Source organism: Notechis scutatus, chromosome 1 (assembly GCF_049901735.1).
Source record: "Notechis scutatus isolate UNSWTSFEM ecotype Mainland chromosome 1, rNotScu1.2, whole genome shotgun sequence".
NCBI classification, from domain to species: domain Eukaryota; kingdom Metazoa; phylum Chordata; class Lepidosauria; order Squamata; family Elapidae; genus Notechis; species Notechis scutatus.
The window spans coordinates 7,867,362-7,891,271 of NC_142009.1; the positions used below are offsets into that span (position 1 = coordinate 7,867,362).

At 43.4% G+C, this 23,910-nt stretch overlaps 1 protein-coding gene across 1 annotated transcript in view; it reads left to right on the plus strand.

Moving 5' to 3' along the window:
- TBX4 (T-box transcription factor 4) overlaps positions 1-23,453 on the plus strand; it is a 48,892-nt gene extending 25,439 nt beyond the window's left edge. Inside the window, exons 5-8 of the mRNA XM_026682731.2 lie at positions 3,791-3,943; positions 15,048-15,136; positions 17,189-17,430; positions 22,803-23,453. Of these exons, the coding sequence (XP_026538516.2) occupies positions 3,791-3,943; positions 15,048-15,136; positions 17,189-17,430; positions 22,803-23,440 (1,122 nt within the window). The 3' untranslated portion in view covers positions 23,441-23,453. The remainder of the gene's footprint in view (positions 1-3,790; positions 3,944-15,047; positions 15,137-17,188; positions 17,431-22,802) is intronic.
- Positions 23,454-23,910: the final 457 nt, after the last annotated feature.

Sequence of the window (23,910 nt, forward strand, 5' to 3'; positions counted from 1 at the left end):
CCTTTTTTATTTTATTTTTACAAGAAGCAACTGGACTTTCTAGTTTTTCTTTGAAGACTTTTTGCTTCTCATCCAAGAAGTGAAATGTCTTCAAAGAAAAACAAGAACATCCAGTTGCCTCTTGAAAAAAAGAAAAAAGCACCTTTGCGACTTTATGTCGATAGTTGTGTTCCAATGCCTAAGGAGGTGCCACAAAGAAGAGGGGGTCAAGCTATTCTCCAAAGCACCTGAAGGTAAGACAAGAAGCAACAAACGGAGACAAATCAAGGAGAGAAGCAACCTGGAATTAAGGAGAAACTTCCTAAAAGTGGTGAAAATTAACCAGTGGAACACCTTGCTTTTAGAAGTTTAAGTTTACTTTATTGTCATTGGACCTTGTACAACGAAATTAAATGCTATCTTCAGTATACATTATACATAAAGAACAAAAACAAAACACACATCCTTCATATTTTATACAATTGAATTGAAAACCCCTGATATTGCATTAATATTGCACTATACAGTAGACTTCAAAAGAGCTACTGCCCTGGGATAGAAACTGTTTTCCAGCCTATTTGTCCTTGTTTTTATTATTCTGTACCGCCTGCCAGATGGTAATAGTTCAAATAAAAAGGGTGCCCAGGATGAGATGGATCTTTGAGAATGTTTTGAACTTTCCTAAGGCAGCAGGAGCTATAAAGCTCTTCCAAAGAGGGGAGAGGGCAACCCATGACCCTCTGGGCAATGATGTTAACCCTCTGGAGTGCTTTCATATCTGCCCCTGTGCAATTGGCAAACTATACAGAGGTGCAGTAAGTTAAGATACTCTCTATGGTGCAGCGGTAGAAGGTCACCAGCAGTTTTTCATTCAGTTGTTTCTTGAGAAGCCTCAAGTAGAATAATCTCTGCTGGGCCCTTTTGACCAGGGCTGCAATGTGAGCACCCCAGGTCAGGTCCTCTTTTATGGTAACACCCAGAAACTTAAAACTGGCCACTTGCTCCTCTCGGTCTCCATTGATAAACCAGGGCTGGATGTCTGACCTGTTCCTTCTATAGTCCACTATAAGCTCCTTGGTCTTATTGGTGTTGAGGACCAAGTTATTGTCTCCACACCACGAAAGCAACCGTTGGTCCACCTCAGTTGTTCCACCTAGAAGTTCCACCTAGAAGTTGTGGGTGCTTCCATCCCTGGAGGTTTTTAAGAATAGATTGAATCACCATTTGTCTGCAGTGGTATAGGGTCTCTTGCTTGAGCAGGGGGTTGGACTAGAAGACCTCCAAGATCCCTTCCAACTCTGTTATTGTGTTATTCTTGAATCACAGAAAGCCCATGTCTTAACTCATCAAATTAATTCTGCCAATTAATGCGTTTGGAGATATTTATGGCACCCAACAAGGTTCTCCTTGAAGGACATTTGGGTACCAAATAGGAGAAGTTGTATCAATGTTGTAAATGCTACACACTTTTATTTTTTGGAGGGGTCAAATCCCAAGCTGCAGCGAAAGAGTTAAAAGTACATCTCACGCGAGGCTCAGAAAATGCTAGCTTTCCATTCTCCCACAAAGGGGAGCGGGGGCGAAACCTCATCTGGAAAATGTCACCAATAAAAACTGCATTTTGGAGGGTATAGGATGCAGTTGCTTCAGTGGATAAGGTTATACATTGCAACCAGATTTCAAAAAAGGGGGCCATTAAAAAGCTGATCCCAACCTAATGGACAGGCTCATCAATTCAACAAAGGTAGAGCTTCTGTTTTCTTCTAATCTTCATACTGGGCTCCATCAATTGAGGAGGTCAGAAACACTGAAATGGAGAAAAGTGTCTTTGTCGATGCTTTTTTTTCTCTCCAATGAGAATTGGAATGCTCCAAGGTCAAAGGATCCAAGTTCAGACACCTGATGTGAAGACCTACAGTAACTTTCTGGAGAAGGCACTAATGTTGGGCCTGGTGGAAGGAAAGGGAAGAGGACAACAATAGAATAGAATTCTTTATTGGCCAAATGTGATTGGACGCACAAGGAATTTGTCTTAGTGCAAATGCTCTCAGTGTACATAAAATAAAAGATACGTTCGTTAAGAATCATCAGGTACAACACTTAATGATAGTCATAGGGTACAATAAGCAATACCAGGAAACAGTCAATATAAATTGTAAGGATACAAGCAACAAAGTTACAGTCATACAGTCACCAGTGGGAGGGGATGGGTGAGAGGAACGATGAAAAGATTAATAATAATAATAGTGCAGACTTTGTAAATAGTTGAACAGTGTTGAGGGAATTATTTGTTTAGCAGAGTGATGGGGTTCGGGGGGAAACTTTCCTTGTGTCTAGTTGTTCTGGTGTGCAGGGCTCTATAGAGTTGTTTTGAGGGTAGGAGTTGAAACAGTTTATGTCCGGGACGTGAGGGGTCTGTAAATATTTTCACAGGCCTCTTTTTGACTCGTGCAGTATACAGGTCCTTGATGGAAGGCATTGAAGTTGGTAGCAATTGTTTTTTCTGCAGTCCAAACTAGATAGAATCCATTTCAGCAGTGTTTTTTCAACCTGAGGACAAATGGAGTTCAACTCCCAGAATTCCCCAGCCAGCCATGAGTTACAGTAATAATGGATGCATCATTTAAGGACCACATTGGTAGATTGTCCTCATTCCTAAGGTGGGACTAGAACTCACTATCTCCTGGTGATTGGCCCAGTCACCCAGCTGCTTTACATGTCAGGACTAGAACTCGCCGTCTCCTGGTGATTGGCCCAAAGTTACTCAGCCAGCTTTCATACTTAAGGTGGGACTAGAACTCACCATCTCCTGGTGATTTGTCCAAAGTCACCCAGTCAACTCTCGTGCTTAAGGTGGGACTCGAATTTATCATCTCCTGGTGATTGGCCCAAAGTCATCCTGCCAGCTTTCATACCTGAGGTGGGACTAGAACTCACAGTCTCCTGGCAATAGTTCAAAGTCACCCAGCCAGCTTTTATACCTAAGGTGGGACTAGAACTCATCATCTCCTGGTGATTGGCCCAAAGTTACCCAACCAGCATTTGTGTCCGAGGCAGGACTAGAACTCACTGCCTCCTAGTTTCTAGCCTGGTGCCTTTACACTAGACTCAGCTGGATTTCAGGGCTGTACCAGTGGTGGGATTCAAAAACTTTTACTACCGATTTTGTGGGCGTGGCTTGGTGGGTGTGGCTTGGTGGGCATGGGTTGGTGGGTGTGGCAGAGGAAGGATACTGCAAAATCCCCATTCCCTCCCCACCCCACTAACCTGCTTTCCAGTTCTGTTATCCTGCGCAGGGCAACAAAAGAAGACCCAGCCAATCAGCTGGGACTTGGGAGGCGGAGAATAGATGGGGGTGGGGTCAGTCAGAGGTAGTATTTGCTGGTTCTCCAAACTACTCAAAATTTCCGCTACCGGTTCTCCAGAACTGGTCAGAACCTGCCGAATGCCACCTCTGGGCTGTACCAATCACAGAGCAACACAATCACCTCTTCAAAATCAAAGCCAACCTATTCGATGGTTTTAAAGTTTTGCTCTGCTCCATTATTTCTTTTAGCAGAACAGTCTATGGAGCTTCTCAGTCATCCAGATCATGGGTGCCCCAAAGATGCTTTTTTTTCAACTGGACTTTCTTTGTTTTTCTTTGAAGACATTTTGCTTCTTATCCAAGAAGCTTCTTCAGTTCAGAAGAACGTCTTCAAGGAAAAACAAAGAAAGTTCCAGTTACTTCTCTAAAAAGCATCTTTGGGACATTTAACCAAACAGATATTTATTGGTAATTCTCTTTTTCCGTCTCCTTTTCCTCTCCCAGATCATTCTCAATTCCATGCACAAATACCAACCCAGGTTGCACATAGTGAAAGCGGATGAAAACAACGCATTTGGCTCAAAGAACACAGCTTTTTGCACTCATGTATTCCCAGAAACCTCCTTTATATCGGTGACATCCTACCAAAATCACAAGGTGGGTGTTTAGTCCTATTTTTCTTTTTTCCTTGGCTTTGTGAATTTGATATATGATGCAAATTAAACGTGAACAAGGTGAGTTTTCTTTAAGAACGTCTATTAAATCTGAAGCGGTCAAATTCTCCTTCATCCCAGCAAACTCATGTGAATTGTGAATTATCACTCTCAAAAATATAAAAAAAATCTTTTCCACAACCCTCTTGCTTATTTCCACATGTGCAGGCTGTGTGCAGTCCAGAAATTAATTATAGACAGTACAGCATAATTTTTTTCCTTTTTGTCCTGATCTTATTTATGCATTGAATTTTTAATAGGATAGTACTGGGACAAAATTAAACAAAATCAAAAATTTCTCTGTCTCTCTCTGTCTTTCTCTCAAGAGTGGAGTTTAAATTAACTCAAAACTAAATTTCTCCTTGAAATTCGGTTCAACTCTTGGTGACTTCATGGAAAAAAATTAGATTTTTGGCAACAACCTGGAGATGTTTGCCATTCATTGTTGTGATATTCATTTCAGGCTAGGCTACAATGTTGGGGGTTTTCTCCTGAGCTTTCCCAACCAATTGGTCTGATTCTGTTTAGGTATTACTTCCCCCAAAATGTTGAGGAAATCAAACCAGCTCTCCAAAGGTTGAAAATTAACTGCTGAATAGTCCTAGGATTCTCTGTATTGGGGAACATTCTCCAGAAATTGTTCTATTTATTATTGTTATTGTTGTTGTTGTTGTTTTTAAAATATTGAGCACTGCCTAGAATAGTGTTCCTTAATCTTAGTGACTTTAAGATGGGAGGACTTCAACTCCCAGAATCCTTTAGCTCAGCCAGCCAGAAGTCCACTCTAGGCAGTCTTCCTCAACCTTGGCAACTTTAAGAAGGGTGGACTTCAACTCCCAGAATTCCCCAGCCAGCCATATTGTGGATTTTTAATGCTGTAACCTGCCTAGAGTCACCTGTTAGTTGGGCAGCCATATAAATGTCTTTAATAAATAAATATATAAAATCTCTTGCAGTTTGAATATGAAAGAAAAGTGGAGCCTTTTGTAAGGGGCAAGGAAGCCTGGGGAAGTGGAATCAGAACAGAAGCCATTGGAAAAGATTGATCCATTGTCCTTGACCATAGATATATTCCAGGTCAAAAAAGTCAAAATGGAAGCCAGAACCGAAAGTTCAAGCCCCACATTTGAAAGAACTGCAGATTATAGACCGCATCGTTGTAGCTGCCATCTTGAGTTTTTTGACACAAGCAAAAGAGGGCAGAGCTTCAATCAGCTGGTAGGGAACAGGTGATTAAAACACTGCCCTCTCCAGGTGATTGAAGGCCTGCCTTCTCCAGGTAATAGAGGCCCCATCCTCTCCGGGTGTTTGAGGCCCCACCCTCTTTGAGATGATTGCAGCCCCACCTGCTCCATGCAGTTGAGGCCACGCCTCTTTTGTTTGTGTCAAAACACTCAAGATGAGTGTCATGCCCCCATCAGAGTCTGAATCCGAGGAGGAAGGTGAACAACTTATAGAGAGTAGGAGAGTGGCTCCGTTGGCTGTGGAGAAAACTGGGGAAGGACAAAGTCAGGCTGGTCAGAGCAGGAGAAGAGGTAGAACAAGGGAGAGGGGGTTCAGAGGAAGACCCAGGCCCACCCCTTCTTCATCCTAGGGCATGCAAGGAAGAATGGAGAAGAGAGCAACGTGGTTTGCATGGCTTACGAGGGAGGAAAGGGCCCTGATTCCCTTCACTAGGCACACCTGGGGATGGAGTTTAAAGGAGAGGCAGATGGGTGGGGCGGTTGTGGGAAATAAATGTTGAGTTTATCTAGTTCCTGGCATCCTCCCAGCTGGTTTGATTTACTGCCGTGTTACTTCACTTCTGGCGCTCGTTATCTTGCCCTGCCGGATTTATTACCTTATTTTGCCTTGTTGGATTTATAATTTAAAGTGTTCTGTTTACAACGTTTGGACTGGAATATCTGCAGCCAAAGGCTGTTGCAGGTTTGTGGGAGAGTTTTGCTCTAGACCAGAAGGGAACCGGAACATTGCGGGCAAAGTTGGAGCTAATAAAGGGACCCCTACTTATTCTCAGGCTGAGTTGCCTTTGTGCCATGCCCTGAGTCATCACAATGGAAGTCACAATAATGAAGTCCAGGCTTTGACTTTTTTGCCCTCTCCTGTGCTGAAATATTGTGGAAATTTGAAATATTGTGGAAATTTGGCAGGAAGACAGATGTCGGATGAATCAAGGAATCCGGAGTCAGAAAAAAAAAATCGGGAAAACGTTTGACCAATCAGGTTCCAGAGCTGGGCCTGAGGTGGCTTTCCTTCATGCTCACCTTGAAAGATCCATTTTTTAAAAAAATCCTTTCCTCCCCTTACAGGTAGTCCTCGACTTACAACCATTCATTTAGTGGCCGTTTAAAGTTACAACAGCAATTGTGCTGGGCTCAAATGTGGCCGTAAGTCGAGGACTAACAGATAACAGATAATCAGAGTTGGAAGGGACCTTGTTAGGTCATCTAGTTCAGCTCCCCGCCCAAGCAGGAGACCCTACAGCATATCTGACAAATGGCAGTCCAATCTCTTCTTGAAAGTCTCAAGTGATGGCACTCCCACAACTTCTGAATGCAACTTCTGTTCCATGGGTTATTGTTCTCACTGTCAGAAAGTTTCTCCTTATTTCCAGGTTAAATCTCTCCTTGTTCAGTTTCCATCCATTATTCCTTGTCTGACCTACAGGCGCTTTAGAAAATAGCTTGACCCCTTCCTCCTCTCTGTGGCAGCCCCTCAAATATTGGAAGACCGCTATCCTGTCTCCCCTGGTCCTTCTCTTCACCAGACTAACCAGGCCCAGTTCCTGCAACTGTTCTTCATATGCCTTGGTCTCCGGTCCCCTAATCATCCTGGTTGCTCTTCTCTGCACTTTTTCTAGAGTCTCGACATCTTTTTTATAATGTGGGGACCAAAACTGGATGCAGTACTCTAGGTGTGGTCTTACTAAGGCTTTATAGAGTGGTATTAGTACCTCCCTTGATCTTGACTGTATCCCTCTGTTAATGCAACTTAGGATTGCATTAGCTTTTTTGGCTACTGCTGCACACGGCTGGCTCCTATTTAGCTGGTTGTCCACTAAGACTCCAAGGTCCCTCTCCCAGTTACTGCTGTTGAGCCTGGTTTCCCCCAGTCTATATGTGTCCTTTTGGTTTTTCTTGCCTAAGTGTAGGACTTTACTTTTCTCTACGCTGAATTTTATTTTGTTAAATAGGGCCCAGTGTTCAAGTCTGTCAAGATTCATCTGTAATGCTTGATTTTATTTCACAAGGCACCAACTAGAGCCAAGGACAATGAAGAAGCTGGGGGAGGGGCTTTGTTTTCCCATCCATCCCCAATTTAAACCTGAAATCTTTTCTCAGAGAAAAATCTGTTCCTGTGGGGTTTTTTCCTCCCACTTTTGATGCTCTGCTTTTTGGCAGCCGATCCGTTATTTATTTGCTACCATCCATCAACCGGGAGTCAAGAAGTCTTCCGGATTTTTTGACCCTGCTAAATCCAGACCTGGCTTCCTTTTTACGGGGCCACACCGGGCTTTAAAAGGAGACCTCCAGATGCCTCCAGAGTCCTGGAAAAAAAAGAAGATGGCAAGCTTACAAAGAGCCATTAAATTTATGGAAGGAACTGGCCCTGGGGAATTTTTTTTTTATTTTGTTTTACTTTTTTTATTCCTTTGCTTCCTGATGAAATCCAAAGTGCTGGCTTTAAAAACCTTGAGGATGGTCTTGTGTCGATTTAGGAAAAGCCAGGCCGGATACAGAGGTGGGGAGAAGGAAAAAAAAAAGAGGACTCTGTGTGTGTGTGTGTGTATGTGTTTGTGTGATCCTACTTTAGCACAAAACAGACCAAAACAAAATTAGAAAGGAAAGAAAAAGCAAAAAAATGCTTGATTCAGGTAGCCAGGAGAAACCCAGGACCCCTATAACTTGGTTCACCTCGGGCAAGATTGTCAGTTGCAAATTGAAGCTATCCAGAAGCCGCTTGCATTTCGAGAATCTTTATGGAAAGATATCGCCCCAGGACCCTCTTAAAATGTCACTCTTAAGAAGGGGGTAATATTTCTACATTAAATGAGGTTGAGACATGGCTTTCTTAGCGCCTGGGCTTCAAAGCTGCCCTCCCGGCACTCTAGGAACAGATCGTTCCAGACTTGTTGGCTTCCATCTTTAGAGGAATAAAGAAAGAGGGAAACGCTTAATTATGGTGCCTAATTTGGCAGTAGAGAGAGAGAGAGGAATACCTGGATAAAAATGAGGTCCTCAGCCTCTTCCTATCATTATGTCCCAAAGGGGCTTTTTGCAAAAGGCAACTGGACTCTCTTTGTTTTTCCTTGAAGACATTTCACTTCTCATCTAAGAAGCTTCTTCAGTTCTGACAGAGCCAGAACTGAAGAAGTTCTTGGATGAAAAGGGAAACGTCTTCAAAGAAGAACAAAGAATAATACGGAGTTGGAAGGGACCTTGTAGGTCATCTAGTCCAACCCCCACCCCAAAGCAGGAGACCCTACACCATTTCTGACAAATGGCAGTCCAATCTCTTCTTGAAAGCCTCCAGTGATGGCGCTCCCACAACTTCTGAAGGCAACTTCTGTTCCATGGGTTGATGGTTCTCACTGTCAGAAAATTTATCCTTATTTCTATGAATCTCTCCTTGATCAGTTTCCATCCATTATTCCTTGTCTGGCCTTCAGGTGGAAAATAGCTTAACCTCTTCCTCTCTGTGGCAGCCCCTCAAATACTGGAAGACTGCTCTCCTGTCTCCCCTGGTCCTTCTCTTCCCTAGACTAGCCAGGCCCAGTTCCTGTAACCGTTCATCGCATGTTTTAGCCCCCAGTTCCCTCATTATCCTGGTTGCTTTTCTCTGCACTCTTTCTATAGTCTCAACATTGTTTTTATAGTGTGATGACTAAAAGTGGATGCAATATTCTAAGTGTGGCCTTACTAAGGCTTTATAGAGTGGTATTAGTACCTCAAGTTATCTTAATTCAATCCCTCTGTTAATGATATTTAGGATTGCATTAACTTTTTTGGCTGCCACTGCACATTGTTGGCTCATATTTAATCGATTGTCCACTAGAGTCCACTATGATTCCAAGTCCAGTTGCTTTTTGAAAAAGCACCTTTGGGACAATCATGACTTGGATGATTGAGAATTTATTTATTTATTTATTTTATTTATTTGATTTGCCAATTGTTTACAAGATAATAAGTATAAATGTATACATAGTTGTGAATACATGAAATGGGTACATATAAGAAAAATAAAAGAATAAGAGAAACAATAGGACAGGGACGGTAGACACGTTGGTGCGCTTATGCACGCCCCTACAGACCTCTTAGGAAAGGGGTGAGGTCAATAGTAGACATCTCCACAGAATCTCCACAGAATCTCCACAGAATCTCCACAGACTCCTATAATTATGAGTTGTTTTGATTCAGGGAGGTTTCAACTTACAATCATTTATTTAGCAACCATTCAAATTTACAATAGCACTGAGAAATTGACTTGCAACCAGTCCTCGCGCTTACAACTTTATTAACTTTAGTTATAAGGTATTTATAGGTGGTCCTTGAGCTATAACCATTTGTTTAGTGACCATTACAACAGCACTAAAAAAAAGTGACTTACAAGCAGTCCTTGCTCTTATGACTTATTTTTAAATTAAGCCTCAAATTAAGCCAGGACTTATAGTCAGGGTGCATGAAATTCCAAGTCAAAACAGAAATGCTTCCTTAATTTGGAATGTTAGTTTTAAGTAGTGGGTCATAGCCTGATCATGGCAAAATAGAAACATGTGGTGAGAGCATTTTTTGGACTGTTGTCCCTGAGTCCACACAAGCATGTTGGCTGGGGAATTTTGGGGTTGTTGAAGTCCACTCATCTTAAAGTGTGACCTGTAGCCTGTTCTGGATGGCATTCAAAAGTATGCAGAAAATTGAGGTGTCCAGGAAAGCCTCCTATTCCTTTGGACTGCTTTCATTTTCAATTTCATTTATATTTTGCTTCCCCTATTTTCATGATTTTTTTAAAACTACTTTTTCCAGTGGCGTAATAGAATACATTTTAAAACTCCCTGTGGGTCTGTTAAAGTTCTCTCTATCGTGTCAAAGGCTGAAAGAGTTGTGCAAGGGGAATAAAATAAATAACCAGCCCACCGAGAATAAGAGCAGAAGGACTCCAGGTTGTGCATAACACTAAGTAACAGAGGAGGAAAAGGGAATTTGGATGTAAATCTCTTGCAGCGAGAAGCCCGGAAGAGGGAGATGGAAAAGCAGCTTCCCAGCCAGAAAATTCTGCCAGCTGCAGCCAGGAAGAGCTTCTTCTGAATAACATCGCCCCAAAAGAAGCTGAGTTTGGCTGCATGCTTGTTTGCAGGGAGAGCGATAGCTTTTGTGGTCTGAGCAGGTTTATTAAGTTGCTCCTGGTGGGAGAAACCAGCTAGGAAGGCCAGGAAGAGGATGGGAAGTCCTCCTCTCCAGAAAGATTATAGTTTTTTTCGGACATTGCTTGAGGAACATCTGCAGGGGGATGGTTAAGATCCAGCTGCGGGATTTCCAAGTGGTCTCCTGTCCTCACATCTTCCTTAGCATTGGAGAACAGCCAAGGTTGGCTCAAGGCTGCCACCTCCTGTTGATCTAAGGAACAGAGGAGATTACAACTTCAATCTCTGTTCATTTTAATATTTAATACTAGTTCGATACCCGTGCTTCACTACGAAGCTATGTGGTTGGGCTTAGTTTTTGGGGAGGAAAATAAGGGGAAAAAATTCTGCTTCTGCCTACCAGCATCCATCAGTATTCATCTGGCTAGTGTCCTGTCAGTGTGTGAAAGAGTTGCGGGCTATTTGGAAACTGAAACAGTATTCGCTATGTGAGCAAGAAAGAGACAGTAAAGAGCCTGGGTATGGCTTGACTCAACTGTTCTGTATTAAAGCTGTTTAGCGCTGTGAAACTAAAACTAAAACTGAAACTAAAACTGAAACTCCTCTCCTCTGCTTGTGTTTTGCATTTGGAACAGATTTCTTTCCAGGTGGGGAGGGGGAGTAGAACTCCTTAGCATGAGAGCGTGTTAATAATGACATAGGAAATACTAATAGCTCCGAGGGTTATTTTGAAAAATCCTTTCTTAGTGGGCCCTTAGAAGCCAAGAGGAACATACGTGCCAAATTTCAAGTTTGTAGGCTTTATGGTTCTGGAGATTTTGTGATGATGCGTGAGTGGTGTTTCGCTTTTATACAGTATATATAGATTTTAGGGTCTTGTGGTTGCTTTTACAACAGGGTTAGCTGCCCTGCTTTGCTTGATAGTGAGATGGACAGTATATAAATTCAATAAACAAACAAATAAATATTCAGAGAATAATATACCTGCGAAAGAACTGACGTTTGAAATCCTTGACTTACCATTGTTCGTTTAGTGACCATTCAAAGTTCAAACGGCACTGAAAAAAACCGACTTATGGCTGGTTTTCACACCTATGACCATTGCAGGCCACTTGATCAAAATTTGAGATGCTCGGCCAATTGACTCGTATTTATGACGGTCACAGCGTCCCGGAGTCACTTTTGCGACCTTTTGACAAGCATAGTCAACGGGGAAGCCCAGATTCATTTCACGACCATATTATCCATGTAACACCTGTGGTGATTCATTTAACAATGGTGATCAGACAGGCTGTAAAATGGGGCAAAGCTCAGTCTTGCTTAGCGACAGAAACTGTGGGCTCAGTTGTGGTCATAAGTCAAGAATTAACTTTTCGGATGTGCTGAAAGTGGACGTTGCAAAGCTGTGTCCTGGGGAGTCTTTAATTTGTTTCTCCCCATCGGGGAGTGAGGTTGGACTAGATGTCCTCAAGGGAGCCCACCGTTTCCTGAATGCTGGCTTTCCAAGCAGGGGAAGGAAAGATTCCAGCAGAATCATGGAATGAACTGTTAATTCTAATTGGTTTTATATTACCCGGGCTGTGAGATAAAATCTCAGAGGTGAAGCAGGTGGGGAGGAGCAGGGGATTCTACCAGTTTGCACCTATTCGCTAGAACCGGTTGTTAACATTCTAAGCAGTTCGGAGAACCGGTTGTTAGAAGAAATTACTGGCCTAATCCTGTAAGGAAGGCAGGAAGGAAACATTCTGGTATTGCTTACAGAAACTGCCTCTCCGTGAACCCTTATTACATTCTTGGCAGGACTAGACTTCCTGTCTCTGGAACTTCTCTGGAGTTTTTTCCCCTCCTTTGCTGGTACTTTGCTTGTGTGGAGTGGGCATTCAAAGTTACAATGGCACTGAAAAAAGTGACTTTTGACCATTTTTCACACTTACGACTGTTGCAGCATCATGAGAGGCCAGGCGAGGAGATGCGTGCCTCAATGTGAATGGTATTGAGTTGGCCACGCCCAGCCAATAACATGACCACCAAGCCACGCCCACCAACTTAGCCACGCCCACAGAAGCAGTTGTTTAAAAAAATTGAATCCCACCCCTGGGGAGGAGAGAAAGCTAAAGGGAAGATAGGATAGCAGTCTTCCCATACACGAAGGAATTTCTCAGGGAAGAGATTGTGACTTTATTTGCCAAGATATTTCCTTAGCCAAACAGAGAAACAGAAGACGGGCTAAAAAAGCAGCGCAGGAACAGGAGAGATTTCTGACAACCGGCCAGCTTCCCCGTTGAATTTCCTTCTGGGAATCTGGCAGGGACCATCAAAAACTTCCCTTCTCTTCCCTTCCTACATTTTCCTTTCCTTTCCTTTCCTTTCCTTCATATCTTTCCCTTTTCTTTCCTTCCCATATTTTCCTTCCCTTCCTACATTTTCCTTTCCTCTCCTTCATATATTTTCCTTTCCTTTCCTTCCATTTTCCTTTCCTTCCCACACTTCCCTCCCCTTCCCTTCCTATATTTTCCTTTTTTCCTATATTTTCCTTTCTGTCGTACAGTTCCCTTCTCTTTACTTCCTTTCCCATATTTTCCCTTCCTTTCCTACATTTTCCTTTCCCTTCCTTCCCTTCCTAGATTTTCCTTTCCTTTCTACATTTTCCTTCTCTTCCCATATTTTCTTTCCCTTCCTAGATTTTCCTTTCCTTTCCTTTCTTTTTCTTTTTTTTCTTTTCCTTTCATTTTCTTCCTACATTTCCCTTTCCTTCCTACAGTTTCCTTTCCTTTCCTTTCCTTTCCTTTCCTTTCCTTTCCTTTCCTTTCCTTTCCTTTCCTCTCCTCTCCTTTCTTTTCCTTCCTACATGTTCCTTCCCTTCCTTTCCCTTCCCTTTTTGGCAGGCAGATAACTCATCGCTGCTGGGTGGGGAAAGGAGTGAGGGATTGTTAGACTGGCTGGGAAACTGTCACGGAACATTGCAAATGAAGGTCACGTGACGGCAGCAGCAACAGCAGCAGCCAAGCAATACAGCCGCCGCTGCTACTTTCACTCCCTCAGGAGTCACAGGTTCCCAGATTTTGGCCACGTTCTGTAAGTTAACCCATGCGAGGTACCTTGGTTCAAAAATCGTTACCTTACAATGCACCATTTCACCCAGTTAGAGGTCATTCCAATGAGAATTTTAGTAGGACATAAATTTCCCAGTCATGACAGCTATTTCACAATGGAACTGCCTTCTTCCTGGAGTTGGGAGGGCACCATTGCTGGAGGATTTCAAGCATGTTTGGGCAGCCGTTTGTCTGGGATTCCTCCTTGGTGATGGTGGGAGGGGTTGGACTAGAAGACCTCAAAGTCCCTCCCAGCCATCTCTGTCTAGGATTCTTTACCAAGACCACAGGCAATAGACCAGCTATGTGGTGGCAATAGCAAAGGCTGAACATTTTGGCTATTTATTTTTTTTGTGGGAGAGTTAGGCAGAGAGAAATAAAGCAAAACAGATGGAGCTGTAATATGCCTATTATTTATTTCTAAAGCCTCAAATTGGGCTGTCAACATTTTCTGCCAAATGTTCTGACAAATTTCATCAGAACAATCTTGGTGGGATGATGGGTCACAGGCAGCTGATGGACGGAAAGTCATGCTGAAAGGATGGCTTTCCACATCCCTACCAGTGGGCGTGAGAAGGAGAGTGAGTTTTTTTTTTTTAATTTAAATTACTTGTTTTTAATTTATGCATCAGATCTTTTTAATCCCACCTTTACATGTAACATACATAAAACTCCTCACTCCTCTTATTTCTCCCATAACAATAACCCTGTGAAGTGGGTTGGGCTGACATAAAGGGATTGGCGGGACTAGAACTCACCATCTCCTGGTGATTGGCCCAAAATCACCCAGCTGGCTTTCACGCCTAAGGTGGGACTAGAACTCACCATCTCCTGGTGATTGGCCCAAAATCACCCAGTTGGCTTTCACGCCTAAGGCGGGACTAGAACTCACCGTGTCCTGGTGATTGGCCCAAAGTCACCCAGTTGGCTTTCATGCCTAAGGTGGGACTAGAACTCACCGTGTCCTGGTGATTGGCCCAAAGTCACCCAGTTGGCTTTCACGCCTAAGGCGGGACTAGAACTCACCGTGTCCTGGTGATTGGCCCAAAGTCACCCAGTTGGCTTTCATGCCTAAGGCGGGACTAGAACTCACCGTCTCCTGGTGATTGGCCCAAAGTCACCCAGATGACTTCCATGCCAAAGATGGAACAACAACACTGAAGAAAGTGTTGTTTATAACCGTTTTTCACACTTATGACTGCTTTAGCACTCCCAGGGTCACATGATCAAAATTCAAGTTCTTGGCAACATGTGTTCCTGTAACCTTCCCAGCTGGCTTCCAATAAGCAATGTCAATGGGGGAAGCCAGACTTATTTAATGATTACATGATTCGTTTAACAACTATAGTGATTCACTTAACAACTCTGGCAAAAAGGCCGTGGCAAAGTCACTCAACAACTGCCTTGTTTAGCAACAGAAATTTTGGACTCAACTGCAGTTATAAGTCAAAGACTAACGATAACAGGCTCCATGTCCTGATCAATTTTGATATTTCCTGTTCTTAAGGTGACAAACCTTTGCCGTCAACAGACCAAGAATCCTGGCTTGTGCCAAACTGGATGTAACTTTTTTTTCTCCCCCTTTCCCTTAAAAGATCACCCAGCTGAAGATAGAGAATAATCCATTTGCCAAAGGCTTTCGTGGAAGTGATGATACCGACCTTCGTGTGGCAAGATTACAAAGGTGGGATGAAGGACATAAGAAATATTTCCAGACGTAAGAAACATAAGAAATATTTCCAGATGTTTAAGAAACATCTGGAAATATTGTTGATGGAGATCATTCCGATCATAGTTGCCCCCCAAAGGTGCTTGAAAACTTTTCGCTTTACTTCCCAGAAGCTGAACTGAACAGAAAGGAAGAAGCTTCTGAGCTGAGAAAAATAACCAAGGAAATCCAGTTGGAAAAGAAAAGCGCCTTTGGGAGCCTTGAAAAGTTATATTCTAAGTCAGGGGTGTCAAACTCCATTTCATTGAGGGCTGCATCAGGGTTGTGTTTGACCTCAGAGGACGGGGTGGGGTGGGGTGGCCATGGTGGCCATGACAGGGGACTCGTGGTGGCCAAGTGCTAAGGTAGGACTTCCCTCAGACCCTCCCTCACTCTCATTATAATCTTCCTTCCTTCCTTCCTTCCTTCCTTCCTTCCTTCCTTCCTTCCTTCCTTCCCTTCCTTCCTTCCCTTCCCTTCCCTTCCCTTCCCTTCCCTTCCTTTCCCTTCTTTTTCCTTCCCTCTTCATTCTCCCTTCTTCTTCCTTCCCCTCTTTCCTTATTTTCCCTTCCTCGCTCTCTTCCCATCTTTTTCTTTGTCTTTCCTCTTTCCCTTTCTCCTTTGCAAGGCATGTTTGCTTTTGTTTTGTTTTTAGTTTTTTTTTTAAAACAATTTTATTAGTTTTTAAAGACAAACAAAACAAACAAAACATAAAAACATCCAGCTTTCTTTCATAAATATACAAACAGTGTGTCGGTTGGTTTACCAGTTTTTTGTGCATTCATTTCGTAGTCTCAATTACAGTTACATTACATAATAACTCATATTATCAATCAGAAATTATATACCCTAGTATCACTATTAAACAATCATTTGACTATGATTTTATTCATTCATACTTTGCGAGATAACTATAATTTACTTAATTTATTTTATAACAAATCACATAATCATACCAAATCTATCCTGAAGACATTTTATAGATGTGATATCAAATAGAAAAGAAAAAATATATATATTTTTTCTTTTAGTTTGTTTTAATAACCCTCTGCAAGTGAAAATGGAGCCCGGGGGGAAGGCACATGCACCCCCCCCCCAAACTTCATTTTTGCTGGCAGAGGACTGCAGGAGGCTCTTGTGGCTGAAAACGGGCAGGGCACATGGGGGGGGACGACGACTCCATTTTTGCTGGGAGAGGCACTGCAGGCCAGTCCTTTGCTATGTCCAGGTCGGCCTCGCTGGCCAGATCTAAGCACCGTGTGAGTTGGATCCGGGCCACGGGCCTTGAGTCTGACACCCCTGGTCTAAGGGAATGTCAGCTTCGGCATAGGTCTTTCTGACCACATCGCTTCGAGCATAAAGTTCTCCTCTCCTGTGTCTGTGGAGATTCTCCATCTTCCAGGTCACAGTTATCACAAAAGGTAACTTTTTCGAAAGGCTGCTGGACATTTTTCCCCCCCCCCCGAGGAAGAAGATAAATAAAACATTTTGTGTCTCATCAGAGAAACTTCATCCCTTTTTCTTTTCTCAGAAGAGACCAGACAGTCACTTATCTGAAATGGTCTTGGTTCTCCTAGCTTGAGCTGGACTAGAAGCAAGGATGGGCCTGCTACCGGTTCGCACCGGTTCACACGAACCGGATGCTAATCATACATCTGGTTCGCCGAACTGGTAGTCACAATGACTGGTTGACCCCGCCTGCCCCTCCCCACACCTCCCAGGAGTCTCCACATGGCCCATTTTGGATCCCAGATAAGTGTAGGCTTGGGGAGGGTGAAAAACGGGCCTTCTGGAGGCTCCAGCCTCTGGAGCCTGGGGAGGTGGGAACTGGGCCTCTCGGAGGCTCGAGGAAAGCCTCCGGAGCCCGGGGAGGGAGAAAACACCCCCCCTTCAGTGGTGCAGGAGGCCGACTAGGCCACGCCCATCCAGCAACCGGGTAGAGAACCAGTTGCTAAATTTTTTTGAAGCCCGCCCCTGACTAGAAGGCCTTCCAGCTCTATTCTAATTCTATTTCTGCTAACGTTTCAGCAAAGAGTACCCTGTGATCTCGAAGACTATCATGAGGCAGAGGCTGGTGTCCACACACGGTCAACTCTCTGCAAAATCGGACCTCAGTCCACCCCATGGAAGCCACCAGGCTCTCCACCACTACCAGTACGAGAATGGAGCTCACATGCAGTTCGCCAGCTCTGATGCTCAGGATCTGCCCCTGAACACCTTCCCAGCCCAGAGGGAATCTGGGCTTTTCTACCACTGTCTGAAACGGAGAGGTAAGACAAGGAGATGGACTGGTGGGTGGGTGGGTGGGGAGATATTTTTGCCTTTCGAATAAATTTATTTTCTTTGATGATAGAAAAATAAAATACAAAACAGAAAAACCAACCAACAAGAAAAAAATATGCATCCAGCATTAACAACAATGAAAAAAAAAAAAAGATTGGTCTACAAAAAAAGAAGAAAAAATAACTTGAGTTATCAAATAAAATTAACATTAAACACACAGTATAGAATCTACGCCGGCTGGATACTAAAAATAAAAGAGAAAACAATCAAATTCTCCTCCCCTTTATATAGAGGTTCTACAAATAGTTATCAATCATTCACATTGCCAGTTCTGCCACCCTTGGACAGAAATAAATTAATTTTGTGCCATTCACTTTCAATATAAGTGAGCCGGTTTGGGGTTGTAGTGAAGGTGCTGGCTTAGAAAACAGGAGACTGTGAATTCTAGTTCCGCTTTAGGCATGAAAGCCAGCTAAGTGACTTTGGGCCAATGACCAGGAGACGGTGAGTTCCAGTCCTGCTTTAGGCATGAAAACTGGCTGGATAACTTTGGGGCCAGTCACCAGGAGACTGTGAGTTCTAGTTCTGCCTTGGGCATGAAAGCCAGCTAAGTGGCTCTGGGCCAATCAGTAGGACAAAGTGAATTCTAGTCTCACCTTAGGCATGAAAACTGACTGGGTGACTTTGGGCCAATCACCGGGAGACTGTTAATTCCAGTCCTGCCGGCATGAAAGCAGCTGAGTGACTTTGGGCCAAACACCAGGAGACCTTGAGTTCTAGTTCTGCCCTAGGCATGAAAGCCAGCTAAGTGACTCTGGGCCAAACACCAGGAGACAATGAGTTCTAGTTCTGTCTTAGTCATGAAAGCCAGCTGGGTGACTTTGAGGACCAGTCACCAGGAGACTGTGAGTTCTAGTTCTGCTTTAGGCACGGAAACTGGATGGGTGGCTTTGGGCCAAGTTCTCTGTCTCAGCCCAACCTACATGAGAGTGTTGTTGTGAGGAAATAAAGAGGAGAAAGGAGTATTAGACGTGTTCACTACTTTGAGTTAAGTTTGTGAGTGTGTGTGTGTGTGTGTGTGTGTGTAAAAACCACAGGATACAAATCGAATAATCACCATTTTAAAAAAGCATCTCAGGGCGAAGCATAACAGTTAGCAAAATGTCTTGACCCCAAAACCCTGTCAGATAAGAAAGGGGATATGTTGATTTTTTTCCCCTTGTTTTTTTTTTTTAAAAAAATCAGTTAAGTCTTCGTTTTATCTTGCAAGATTTCTCTAGCCTCCTGACAACGAGGGCTCCTGGCAAATGTAAAACACCATTGTTGTTGTTGCTGGAATGTGCTCACCATAAGTTGTGTTAAGGCTCCTTGAACTTGTCAAAAGCCCAAGTTATCGGCATGTATGTTCCTTGTCAAAGTTTGCAAAAAGTCATGGCTGGATAGAAGGAAACAGCAGGGTGCTCAAGTCACTGAAATTCTCAGATGATGAAACAAAACCTTGGAAATTAAGATTGATAGGATTAGTTAGCTAGACCTCGGCTGCTTTCTGTCTTTTTTTATTTATTTTTAACTAACCAGGAAAATCCTTTGAGGAATAAAATAAGGTGATGAGATTCTGCTGTTGTAGTAGTTTCTTAAGCAATTTATAATGGTTTGGATCAGTGGTGGGATTCAAATTTTTTTTACTACTGGTTCTGTGGGCATGGCTTGGTGGGCGTGGCAGGGGAAGGATATTGTAAAATCTCCATTCCCCACCCCACTAACCTGCTTTCCAGCTCTGTTCTCCTCTGCAGGGCAACCAAAGAAGATCCAGCCAATCAGCTGGGACTCAATGAGAGGCAGAGAAGAGATGGGGGCGGGGCCAGTCAGAGGCGGCACTTGCCGGTTCTCCGAACTACTCAAAATTTCCGCAACCAGTTCTCCAGAACCAGTCAGAACCAGCTGAATACCACCTCTGGTCTGGATCCATTTTTAAAAAGAAAAATTAACCTACACGGTTAAGGACTATCTATGCCAAGCAGAAGTAGTGAACAAATCTAATTTTGCATAAAATCAATCAGATACAGGCAGTCCTCATCTTACAACAATTCATTTAGTGACCATTCAAAGTTACAACGGCACTGAAAAAGTGACTTATGACCGTTTTTCACAGTTATGATCTTTGCAGCATGTGATCAAAATCCATGTGATCAAAATTCAGGTGCTTGGCAACTGACTCATTTTTGTGACAGTTGCCACATCTCGAGGGTCAATGAAACCCTTTTGCGACCTTCTGACAAGCAAAGTCAATGGGGAAGCCAGATTCGCTTAATAGCCAGGTTACTAACTTAACAACGGCAGTGATTTGCTTTACAACAAGGCAAGAGAGGTTGTAAAACGGGGCAAAACTGCCTTAACAACTATCTCACTTAACAACAGAAATTTTGGGCTCAATTGTACTTGTCGTAAGTTGAGGACTACCTGTAAGGAGACTGGAAGGAACTAAGTTAGGGAAAAAAAGAAAAGATATATTTTCAACTTTGTTTTAATTAAGTTTCGTTACAAGATTAAAATTATACAAGAAACAAAAGTTAGGAAAATGAGCAAAGGAAAGAGAAAAATTCCAAGAGAGACAAAAATTAACAACCTTTGACTTTCTTCGTTGCAGTAAATTAGAGAAATAATACAGCTTCACCCTTTTTCTTTACATTTTACAACATTTCTATAATCAAAACCAAAAATCAAAGTTTCATTTTTTTTTAACCAGCAAAAAGTCCAGAAGCAGTTTCCAAATAGAAAACAAAAGTTGTGCTGTCCAGACAGTTATATAGGTAATTGGGAATTGAGATAGTTGTTAGAATTGGGAGCTGTCCCCTTAAGGGAATGCCTCATGGTAAATGTAGTTAATGCATCATGGGAAATGTAGTTCCTGTCATGTGGTCACATCTGTAATCCTGATTGGTCACTGAATTGACCCTTGGTTGGGTTAAGGGAGTTTCCTTTACTCCTGCTTGGACCCCAGCAGCGTGCTGGTATCTCACCCCCTTGCTCCATCGTGATGGGATGAAAGATCACTACCCTTTCACACGATGAAGTCAGCTGCGCAAAGAGTTGGACATTAGATGAATCTCGACATAACCGTGAGTTACACCTTGAGAATACCTTGTGATCCAATAAAGAAACTTGGTATGGAAGCCTTTGTAGAGTTTGTCTTGTTTGTCTTTATATTCAGCCAGCAGTCTAAAGACAGAACAAAAGTAGATACAGGTAGTTTCTACAACATACAACCATAAGTGAGCCCAAAATTTCTGTGGCTAAGCAACAGGGTTGTTAAGTAAGTTTTGCCCCAGTTTACAACTTTGCTTGCTGTGGTTGTTAAGTGAATGAAAGAACAGAAGGCGAAGTGATGGCGGAGATAGAAAAACGGACTGTTTTAATGAAGGAGAAGAAGCTACAGATAATTCTCCACTTACAAGCATTTGCTTAGCGACCATTGGAAGCAACAGTCCTAATGAAGTGACTTACAATGGCTTTTCGCACTTACGATTGTTGCAGAGTCCTCATGGTCACGTGATCAAAATTCAGGTGCTGACACCTGGCATGTCCCAAAGGGTGCTATTTTTTCAAGAGGCAACCAGACTTTCTGTTTTTTTTCCTTGAAGACGTTTCGCTTCTCATCCAAGACGCTTCTTCAGCTCTGACTGGATTGGTGGGGAATGGAAGGGTTTATACTCCTTGCAGACAGCCGGTCATTTGCATCCTTTTTGGAGAGTTGTTGAAGCCGCTTGGACATCTATGTCCTCAGGGTCACCTGAGTGGTGCAAATGGGTGTGCAGCCTTCTTGGAACTGCTGAAAGGACTGTGTTGTAGACTGAAGAATGATGATGTGGTATCCCTCCCACACTGCTAGGGCTGCTCAGTTTTGACATAGATGGCTTATATGACCCCTCTTTCAAACCTCCAAGCGGCCTCAACGACTCCCTAAAAAGAATGCAAATGACCAGCTGTCTGCAAGGAATATAAATTCTTCCATTCCCCACCGTCCAATCAGAGCTGAAGAAGCTTCTTGGGTGAGAAGTGAAATGTCTTTAAAGAAAAAAAGCAAAGAAAATCCAGTTGCTTCTTGGAAAAATCACCTTTGAGACAACCGTGACCTGGATGACTGAGAATCTCCATAGATGTCTGACACCTGGCATGTAATTATGAAAGTTGTAGTGTCCCAGGCTCTGGGGAATCACTTTGCGACCGTGAAATTTTGGGCTCAGTGGTGGTTGTAAGAAGTTTGGTTTTAGTTTATTGTCATTACACCTCATACAACAAAATCAAACACCATCCTTCAGTGTACATTGTAACTATAAAAATAAAACACAAATTGCATTCTATACAATTGAATTGAAAACCCCTTGATATTGCATTAATATTGCACTATACAGTAGAATTCAAAAGAGTTACTGTCCTGGGATAGAAGCTGTTTTTCAGCGTATTTTTTCCTTGATTTTATTATTCTGTACCATCTGCCAGACGGTAATAGTTCAAATAAAAAGGGTGCCTAGGATGAGATGGATCTTTGAGAATGTTTTGAACTTTCTTAAGGCAACAGGAGCTATAAAGCTCTTCCAAAGAGGGGAGAGGGCAACCCATGATCCTCTGGGCAATAATGTTAACCCTCTGGAGTGCTGTCCTAATGATGAATGAATGAAGGAATAAATGAATGAATGAATGAATGAATTTTTTATTGGCCAAGTGTGATTAGACACACAAGGAATTTATCTTGGTGCATGTGCTCTCAGTATACATAAAAAAAATACATTTGTCAAGAATCATAAAGTACCACACTTAATATAGTCATAAGGTACAAATAGGCAATCAAATCATATTAGGAAACAGTTGGTTTTGTTTCCTATCTTCCACTGTGCAATTGGCAAACCCTACACAGGTGCAGTAAGTTAAGATACTCTCTGTGGTGCAGTGGTAGAAGGTCACCAGCAGTTTTTCATTCCGTTGTTTTCTGAGAAGCCTCAGGTAGAATAATCTCTGCTGGGCCCTTTAGACCAGGGCTGCAATGTGAGCACCCCAACTCGAGGACTACCTGTGCATTGAAACTTTGAAGGGTCATGAAGTGACCTGTTGTTACATGAGGTCTACCTGTATGAGGTCTTACCTAATGAGTCCATGCCAATTCCCTCCTTCCTGCTGGGATGGTTGCTATCCAACAACAATAGGACAAAACTCAAGGGAGGAAACCCTGGCTTGGTTTACACTGAAAATTAAACTCCACCAGGTTTATTCCTATGGCATTAAGTTAGATTTGTTTTCTCTGTGAACTTTTCTGTATGATAAAACCAAGGACTAAAAAAATGAATTCTTTGCACATCCACAGAAGGGGCCCGGCATCTGGACCTACCCTGCAAACGCTCCTACTTGGAACCAACCTCTTCTGCTGGAGATGACCCCTACTTTCGGTCGCCACCACCCTACGACCAACAGATGTTGAGCCCCGCGTACTGCAGCGACGTGACCCCGCGAGAAGCATGCATGTACTCCGGCTCTGAAATTGCCAGCGTGTCGGGGGTGGAAGATCTGCCTCCTCCTCCTCGTCCCCCTCCTCCTCCCCCTCCTCCTCCCCCTCCCCCTCCCCCTCTGAGCTGCAATATGTGGACCTCGGTTGCACCTTACACCAGTTACAGCGTACAGACCATGGATACTGTCCCGTACCAGCCCTTCCCTGCTCATTTCGCCACCACCACCATGATGCCACGCCTCCCGCCCATCGCCAGCCAAGGATCCCAGCCACCGGGCAACAGCCCTTTTGCCGTCTATAATCAGCTCTCCCAACCCCGCGAAAGGCTCCCTGGATCGTCCTTCCCCAGGGAACGGATGGGCGAGAGGAAGCTCCCGTCACCCCACCTGAGTGCGGCCAATGAGTTTCTGTACTCCCAGACTTTCTCCTTGTCCAGAGAACCCTCTTTACAGTATCATTCAGGAGTGGGCACAGTGGACAACTGGACTGATGGATGATTCCACATGTCGTCGCGAGGATTCGATTCGCTGCTCCCGGACGGTTAATTCGGTGTGAATATCCACGGATGCCTTGCACGTCCGCAGCATCTACGCAGAACTGTGTTTCTGTGGATGTTGGGAACTTTCTGCGCAATGGCAGAGGAACTCTGTTGGGAGGGGAGGATGGGGGTCAGGTTCAGTGGAAGAGATTTGGCTCAGCAACATGGACCCTGTCCCAGGGATCCAGTTCAGGTATTTGCCTCTTAGAGAGATGCATCCCTCACTGAGTTCCCGTCAGTCGCAAAGAACGAGGACTACAAATTAAGTGCCTACACACCAGAATCTGGTCAACTAAACCTTCAGTACTAAATTGGTGGTAGAGAAAAGTCAATGGAATTCAAGAGGCTTAGACCATTTGTGGGAACATAGCGATTCTAGGCTAATTCCTCTTTTGACTCTGCCTCTCCTTCTCTTACAGTTCCTAAAAT